This window comes from Amblyraja radiata, chromosome 20, assembly GCF_010909765.2.
Source record: "Amblyraja radiata isolate CabotCenter1 chromosome 20, sAmbRad1.1.pri, whole genome shotgun sequence".
Taxonomy (NCBI): domain Eukaryota; kingdom Metazoa; phylum Chordata; class Chondrichthyes; order Rajiformes; family Rajidae; genus Amblyraja; species Amblyraja radiata.
The window spans coordinates 296,420-305,224 of NC_045975.1; the positions used below are offsets into that span (position 1 = coordinate 296,420).

The 8,805-nt window shown below is 44.4% G+C and overlaps 1 protein-coding gene across 1 annotated transcript; it reads left to right on the forward strand.

The window, feature by feature from the left end:
• The first annotated feature begins 3,390 nt into the window (after positions 1-3,390).
• Positions 3,391-7,448, forward strand: LOC116984467 (dispanin subfamily A member 2b-like). The gene is made up of 2 exons (XM_033038593.1): positions 3,391-3,766; positions 7,093-7,448. The coding sequence occupies exons 1-2, from the start codon at positions 3,446-3,448 to the stop codon at positions 7,240-7,242; spliced, it is 471 nt and encodes a 156-aa protein (XP_032894484.1). The 5' UTR covers positions 3,391-3,445; the 3' UTR covers positions 7,243-7,448.
• Positions 7,449-8,805: the final 1,357 nt, after the last annotated feature.

An 8,805-nucleotide genomic window follows, 5' to 3' on the forward strand; every position in this document is an offset into this window, starting at 1 on the left:
GGCCATTCGGCCCTTCGAGCCAGCACCGCCATTCATTGTGATCATTGCTGATCGTCCCCTATCAAAAACCCGTGCCTGTCTTCTCCCCATATCCCTTGACTCCACTAGCCCCTGGAGCTCTATCTAACTCTCTCTTAAATCCATCCAGTGATTTGGCCTCCACTGCCCTCTGTGGCAGGGAATTCCATAAATTCACAACTCTTTGGGTGAAAAGGTTTTTTCTCACCTCAGTCTTAAATGACCTCCCCTTTGTTCTAAGACTGTGGCCCCTGGTTCTGGACTTGCCCAACATTGGGAACATTTTTCCTACATCTAGCTTGTCCAGTCATTTTAAACTCCAGTGAATACAAGCCTAGTCTTTTCAATCTTTCCTCATATGACAGTCCCGCCATCCCAGGGATCAATCTCATGAACCTACGCTGCACTGCTTCAATCACAAGGATGTCCTTCCTCAAATTAGGAGACCAAAACTGTACACAATACTCCAGATGTGGTCTCACCAGAGCCCTATACAATTGCAGAAGAACCTCATTACTCCTATACTGAAATCCTCTTGTTATGAAGGCTAACATTCCATTAGCTTTCTTCACTGCCTGCTGTACCTGTAAGCCAACTTTCAGTGACCAGTGTACAAGGACGCCCAGGTCTCGCTGCACCTCCCCCTTACCTAACCTAACCATATAACCATATAACCATATAACAATTACAGCACGGAAACAGGCCATCTCGACCCTTCTAGCCCATGCCGAACACGTATTCTCCCCTAGTCCCATCTACCTGCGCTCAGACCATAACCCTCCATTCCTTTCCCGTCCATATAAATATCCAATTTATTTTTAGATGATAAAAATGAACCTGCCTCCACCACCTTCACTGGAAGCTCATTCCACACAGCCACCACTCCCTGAGTAAAGAAGTTCCCCCTCATGTTACCCCTAAACTTCTGTCCCTTAATTCTCAAGTCATGTCCCCTTGTTTGAATCTTCCCTACTCTCAGTGGGAAAAGCTTATCCACGTCAACTCTGTCTATCCCTCTCATCATTTTTAAAGACCTCTATCAAGTCCCCCCTTAACCTTCTGCACTCCAAAGAATAAAGCCCTAACTTGTTCAACCTTTCTCTGTAACTTAGTTGCTGAAACCCAGGCAACATTCTAGTAAATCTCCTCTGTACTCTCTCTATTTTGTTGACATCCTTCCTATAAATAGGCGACCAAAATTGTACACCATACTCCAGAATTGGCCTCACCAATGCCTTGTACAATTTTAACATTACATCCCAACTTCTATACTCAATGCTCTGATTTATAAAGGCCAGCACACCAAAAGCTTTCTTTACTACCCTATCTACATGAGATTCCACTTTCAGGGAACTGTGCACAGTTATTCCCAGATCCCTCTGTTCACCTGCATTCTTCAATTCCCTACCATTTACCATGTACGTCCTATTTTGATTTGTCCTGCCAAGATGTAGCACCTCACACTTATCAGCATTAAACTCCATCTGCCATCTTCCAGCCCACTCTTCCAACTGGCATAAATCTCTCTGTAGACTTTGAAAATCTACTTCATTATCCACAACCCCACCTATCTTAGTATCATCTGCATACTTACTAATCCAATTTACCACACCATCATCCAGATCATTGATGTACATGACAAACAACAGTGGACCCAACACAGATCCCTGTGGCACCCCACTAGTCACTGGCCTCCAACCTGACAAACAACCATCCACCATTACTCTCTGGCATCTCCCATTCAGCCACTGTTGAATCCATCTTGCTACTCCACCATTAATACCCAACAATTGAACCTTCTTAACCAACCTTCCGTGAGGAACCTTGTCAAAGGCCTTACTGAAGTCCATATATACAACATCCACTGCTTTACCCTCATCAATTTCCCGAGTAACCTCTTCAAAAAATTCAAGAAGATTAGTCAAACATGACCTTCCAGGCACAAATCCATGTTGACTGTTCCTAATCAGACCCTGTTTATCCAGATGCTTATATATATTGTCTCTAAGTATCCTTTCCATTAATTTGCCCACCACTGACGTCAAACGAACAGGTCTATAATTGCTAGGTTTACTGTTAGACCCCTTTTTAAACAATGGAACAACATGCGCAGTACGCCAATCCTCCGGCACTATTCCCGTTTCTAATGACATTTGACTAACCCCATTGAGATAATAATCTGCCCCCTTGTTTTACCGCCAAAGTGGATAACCTCACATTTATCTATATTATACTGCATTTGCCACGCATCTGCCCACTCACTCAACCTGTCCAGGTCACACTGCAACCTCCTAACATCCTCTTCACAGTTCACACTGCCACCCAGCTTTGTGTCATCCGCAAACTTGCTAGTGTTGCTCCTAATTCCCTTTTCCAAATCATTAATATATATGGTAAACAGTTGCAGCCCCAACACCGAGCCTTGAGGCACTCCACTCGCCACTGCCTGCCATTCTGAAAAGGACCCTTTCACTCCTACTCTCTGCTTCCAGTCTGCCAACCAATTTTCTATCCATGTCAACACCCTACCCCCAATACCAAGTGCTCTAATTTTAGTCACCAGTCTCCCGTGCGGGACCTTATCAAAGGCTTTCTGAAAGTCTAGATACACTACACCCACTGGCTCCCCTTCATCCATTTTACTTGTCACGTCCTCAAAAATTCCAGAAGATCAGTCAAGCATGATTTCCCTTTCATAAATCCATGTTGACTTGGACTAATCCTTTTACTGCTATCCAAATGCCCCATTATTACCTCTTTAATAATTGACTCGTGCATCTTTCCCACCACCGAAGTCAGGCTAACTGGTCTGTAATTCCCCGTTTTCTCTCTCGCTCCTTTCTTGAAAAGTGGGATAACATTAGCTATCCTCCAATCCACAGGAACTGATCCTGAGTCTATTGAACATTGGAAAATGATCACCAATGTATCCACTATTTCTAAAGCCACCTCCCTGAGGATCCTGGGATGCAGACATATCTGAAGAAGCTTCTACAGTCAGTTTTTATATTCCCTGTAAGATTTTTTTTAATGCTCTATTTCCCCCCCTCTTAATAAACCCCTTTGTCCTCCATTGGTGAGTTCTAAATTTCTCCCAGTCCTCCGGTTTGCTGCTTCCTCTGACCAATTTATTTGCCTCTTCCTTGGATTCAACACTATCCTTAATTTCCCTCATCAGCCACGGTTGAGCCGCCTTCCCTGTTTTATTTTTTCGCCAGACAGGGAGGAACAATGTTGTAATTCATCCATGCGATCCTTTAATCATGTGCCATTTCATCTCACCATCAACCCTTTAAGTACCATTTGCCAGTCTTTCCTGGCCAATTCCCGTCTCATACCATATACGTCTCTTTACTTTAAGTTCAGGACTCTAGTTAAAGACTTGAATCATGTCACTCTCCATCTTAATGCAAAATTCCACCACATTATGGTCACTATTGCAAAAGGGGCTTGGCTCCAGGAGCAACTTGGCTCCGCTATATCTCTGGCTGCAGCTCCACCCACAGACTCCGAGCTCTCGGCGACCGAGCTCAGAGACATGGAGAGTGTAGCCGACGAGGTGTGCATGAATTCCCGCGCCTTCACCTATAAGGAGCTGAAGGATGAGCAGCCGGTGCCGGTGCCGGTGCCGGTCGTAGTGCCTGTTCTGGCCGCCCCGGTCCGCGACCACTTGCCCTGGTCCCTGTTCAACCTGGCCTACATGAACTGCTGCTGCATGGGCTTGATCGCTACCATCTACTCGGTCAAAGTGAGTGCGGGGTGGGTGGGGGTCGAGACCCGGGGGAAGGACATGGTGAGGGGGGGGCGAGAACTGAAGAAGAGGGAGCGCCCCGGGAGAGGAACCCAAGGGGGGAAGTGAGTGTGGAAGATGACCAGAAACTGGCCCTTCGGCCGACCTTGCTCATGCCGAGCATCCCGCCTCCACACATCACATTTCCCAGCCGTGCCTCGGCGCAGTTCTAGTTGTAATGTAATGTAACTCCCTCCCTCGGGCAGCGCGTACACGACTCCTACCTCGGGTGACAAATTCTACCTTGGATCACCTTCTCAGCCTTTCCCCCTTTCTCCTAAACCTATACCCTGAGCCTGACTTGAAACAACTCTGCCTTGTTTCCGGCAACCTACGGCTCAAGATGTTGTACTTCTCGATCTGAATCGAACTGCACGGAAAAAATAGGCCGTTCGGCCCAATATACCATGCTGACCAGGCTGGTGTGTCCTCATCCTCGACATGGTACAATCCCCCCTCTGTGCCGCGCCGTGATGTGTCGACCTACTGCTGACGATACTCCGTCTGCAACTTTAGAGATACGCAGGAAACAACGCCGGTTATGTATAACATGGATAGTTTATCGCGATATACAGCACCGAAGAAGGGTCTCCATCCGAAGCATCGCCTATGGGTTGACTGGGCTTATATTCACTGGAATTTAGAAGGATGAGTGGGAATCTTATAGAAACTTGTAAAATTCTTAAGGGGTTGGACAGGCTAGATGCAGGAAAAATGTTCCCCATGTTAGGGGAGTCCAGAACCAGGGGTCACAGTTTAAGAATAAGGGGTAGACCATTTAGGACTGAGATGAGGAAAAGCGTTTTCACCCAGAGAATTGTGAATGGATGGAATTCTGCCACAGAAGGCAGTGGAGGCCAATTCACTGGATGTTTTCAAGAGAGAGTTAGATTTAGCTCTTTGTGCTAAAGGAATCAAGGGATATGGGGAGTAGGCAGGAACGGGGTATTGATTTTAGATGATCAGCCATGATTATATTGAATGGTGGTGTTGGCTCGAAGGGCTGAATGGCCCACTCCTGCATCTTTTTTCTATGTTTCTATGTTCATTCATTTTCTCCAGAGAAATTGCCTGACCCCCTGAGTTACTCCAGCACTTGTGTGTGTCATGATACTAATGAAACCGACCCCATCTGCTACACACAATTGTTGTCAGGGCATCAACTTCTACCACACCTCCCCTGTAGATCCAGGCACCCACCACTCTCTGTGTAAAAAAATCTTGCTCATACAACTCCTTTACGCTCTCCTCTTAAAGCTTAAAGGTCACATCAAGCTATGCCCTCTAGCATTTGATATTTCCACCCCGGGAAAAGTGTTCTGTGCATGCCTCTATCTATGCCTCTACTTCTACTTTTATCTACTTCTACCAGGTTGCCACTCAGCCTCTGACGCTCCAGAGAAAACAATCCACGTTTGTCCAACTTCTCCTTGTAACGAATACTCTCCAATCCAATCAATATCCTGGCAAATCACTGCAGTGCTCACTTCAAAGTCTCCATATTCTCCCTGCTGAGTGGTGCCTGGTGAAAGCAAGTATGCCTTATGCTCTCTTAACCACCTTATCTTGTGTTGCCCCTTTCAGGGACGTTTGGACATAGTCTCTCTATACATCATTGCTCCTCAAGGTCCCGTCATTTACTGTATGCATCAGCTTGCCCTTGCCTCGATTAAACTCCACCTGACATTATTCTGGCCAAATTTGCAACTGATCAACATCCTGCTATATTTTTGACAACCTTCGTCGCTGTGCACAACTTCATCCATTTTCTTGTTATCTGCAAACTAATCCTTTTCATCCAAATCATTTAATGTATTTAACAAACAAGAAAGGCTTATGGAACATTACTATTATTCTGCAGTTTTATATACTTCTCTATCACTACTATCTGCTTTCTATCACCAAGCCAATTTTAGATCCAATTTGTCAACTCACCATGGATGCCATGGAATAATCTTCTGGACTTGCCTAGGACTTGTGTAGGACTTGCACTTGTGCAAGACATTGGCGCACTTGGAGTATTGTGTTCAATCCGTCACCTCAGGGGGCCACATGGTGGCAAGGATGTTTTGCTTAAAGATAAATGTGAACAATACTGAGCATGACCATATTGAATGTGTAGAAGCTGAGTGTCTGAAGAGTTTTCTGTTTTGTATATATTTTTTATTCTGAATAGAACTTATTATTGCATTTTTAAATGTGTTAAATTCTGGTCACCCTGCAGTAGGAAAAATGCCAAATCTGTAAAAAGTGCAGAGAGGATTTACAAGAACATAGCCGGGACTGAGGGTCCTGAGTTTGTAGAGACTTGGGCGGATCTTATCATGGTGTATATAATAATGTGAGGAATCGGTACGGCAAATAATTCAGTATTTTTTGCAGTTTAGGAGAATCAAAAACTGGAGGCCATGGTTTAAGGCAAGAAGGGGAAACTCTAGGTATAGGATACTGAGTTGGATGATCAGCCATGATCATATTGAATGGCGGTGCAGGCTCGAAGGGCCGAATGGCCTACTCCTGCACCTATTTTCTATGTTTCTATGTTTCTAACCTGGATGCATAGGAACAAGAGGGGCAACTTTGCAATACAGAAGGTAGTGGAAACATGGAACATGTTGCCAAAGAAAGTAGTTGAGGTAGGTGCAATAAGAACATTTAAATGACATTTAATTTGGATTGGTACGTGAATAGGAAATGTTTAGAGAGATATGGTCCAAATCCTGGCCAATGGGACTAGCGTAGATGGAGCAAACTAGGTACCATGGACAGATTTGCCAAAGCCCCTGTTTCCATGTTGTACGACTCTCTGACTGTGACTTTGTAAAATGCTTTCATCCATGTTGTGGTTGGAATCTTGAACACAATACCTGAGGGAGTGGTGACAGCAAAGAATCTCTCGGTATTCATCCAGTCCATATTGAATAGTGGGTTTCCTCCTATTTAAGAGCATTCTTATGTTGAATCGTGAATGTGCAGAAGACAATGAAAGTCATTATATTATTTCAAATGATCCCAGTTAATTTGGATAATTTTGTCTTTGGTTTAGAATCACAGACAACTGTTGCTTCAATTTTTGATGGTGTGACCAAAATTTAGCTATAACGTACTGTAGTGAAAATTACTGCAGAGAGGAGGCATTTGATGAGCAACAAAATATGATGTCAATTGGAACATAAATATCAGTTGTGACTATCTTTCCGATAATTCAAGAACATTGAGATATTAACCACCCATGCCTAGATTTCCAAATCTTGCAGTGACTATTTACGATTGTTTTCCTTTAGTCTAGAGATCGGAAATTCCTGGGCGATGTAGAAGGAGGTCTCCATTATGGATCGACAGCACGATCATTCAACATTGCAGCCACAACGCTGAGCATTCTAGTCATCCTAATCATGATCGTGTATGTATTGGTTGGAGTATTATCTCTGTGATCGTCCAAGAAGAGCAACAGGAGCTTCACAATAACTTGTGGAGTGAAGAGATAGTCACATTGGCCATGGAGGTGATGCCTTTGTGATGGATATGTGTTTGATGTGGAGGGGCTGTGTCCCTCACTTCCTTCTGTCTGTAATCTTGATGTTTGCTTGGTGTTGCTGAGAGGCAGTTATTCAATAAAATGCAGACATTGAGCTATTAATAACAAGTTTGTAGAATATTAATTCTGTATTCAATTGTATAAAAAGTTAGGTTCCTGTGTCGAATGAGTTCTGGTAAATTGCTGCCACCCTGTTGCCATGCTCCTTGGTGAGATAGTTAACGGATCAATTATAATGTTTTAATGAGATTCCAGGATTCTGCTAACGTGGCGGACAGAAGCTTTTCACTGTAGCTTGGTACACACGACAATAATAAATCATCGATCCTGCTCAGTTTATAAACTGGACAGAGATATAGAGTAGAGCATCGTCTCACTGGACATAGGAATAGGAGTAGAATTAGACCATTCGGCCCATCAAGTTGCTTTCATTCACACACAAGTTGTGACTGGGGTCACAATATCTCATACAATCACAGACATTAACTTCTCTATTTCAGCCCTGGTGTCTCTACTGGCCAAAGAAAGGCAGCCCCCTTGAGCATGCCTCGACCCTTTGTCTCTGCAGATTATGATTCATGTTTAACATAGTATGCACCAGACCTCACTCATCAAACTCCATTCTAATTGGTCCTGTTTATACTACGTAGGCCACTGGAATAGAATCATCTGTCTCATAACCACATAGGGCACAGAACACAGGCCATTCGACCCATCACTTCATATTGACCAGTAAGCACCCAATTATACTAACCCCATCTTCCAGCCCCTGGACCAAAACTTATGCTGAGACAATTCATGCGTTTGTCTCAATTTCTTAAAAGCTGTTAACAACTTTGCTTCTGCCTCTCAGCCTGCAGTTCATTTCTGGTACCGCTCTCTGGGTGAAAAACATCCCCTCACAGTCCTCTAAAGCATTTACCCATTACTCTTTAGTCTCCTAACTTTTTTCCATGCCCGATATGGGGAACAGTTTCCTGCAGTCTGCCCTCCCAGTGCCCCTCAGTTTTATACACTTCAAACACGTCCCTGCTAAACATCCTCCTTTCCCGGGAGAACAGATGAATTCTTCCTCATAACAGAACCTCTCTGTCCCTCTACATCCTCATGGATCTCCTCTGCACCCTCTAGCATACTCACATCCATCCTATAATGTGGTGACCAGAGCTGCACACAGCTGAGGTCTAACCAGTTTTATAAAGTTGGAGCATACATCCCTGCTTTTTTATTCAATATCCCAAGGTAGCCTCTTTAGTAAATGTGGTTTGCCCCTGCTGTCATAGATGGATCCCTCACCCATGTTGCCTCTGTGTCCTGTAGTTATGCACTTGTCCCCTCTTCCCCAGATAGAAGGATAGAGAGTACCTGGCCCTCACCTTTCACCCCACCAGCATTCACATCCAACATATCACCTTCCGACCTTTCAACGTGATCCCACCACTAGTCACATCTTCCCATC

Excerpts from the sequence above, each read along its gene's own strand:
- LOC116984467 (XM_033038593.1), top strand. The coding sequence starts at position 3,446 with ATGGTCACTATTGCAAAAGGGGCTTGGCTCCAGGAGCAACTTGGCTCC. Across the intron at positions 3,767-7,092 it reads CTACCATCTACTCGGTCAAA|TCTAGAGATCGGAAATTCCT; the intron begins GTGAGTGCGGGG and ends GTTTTCCTTTAG.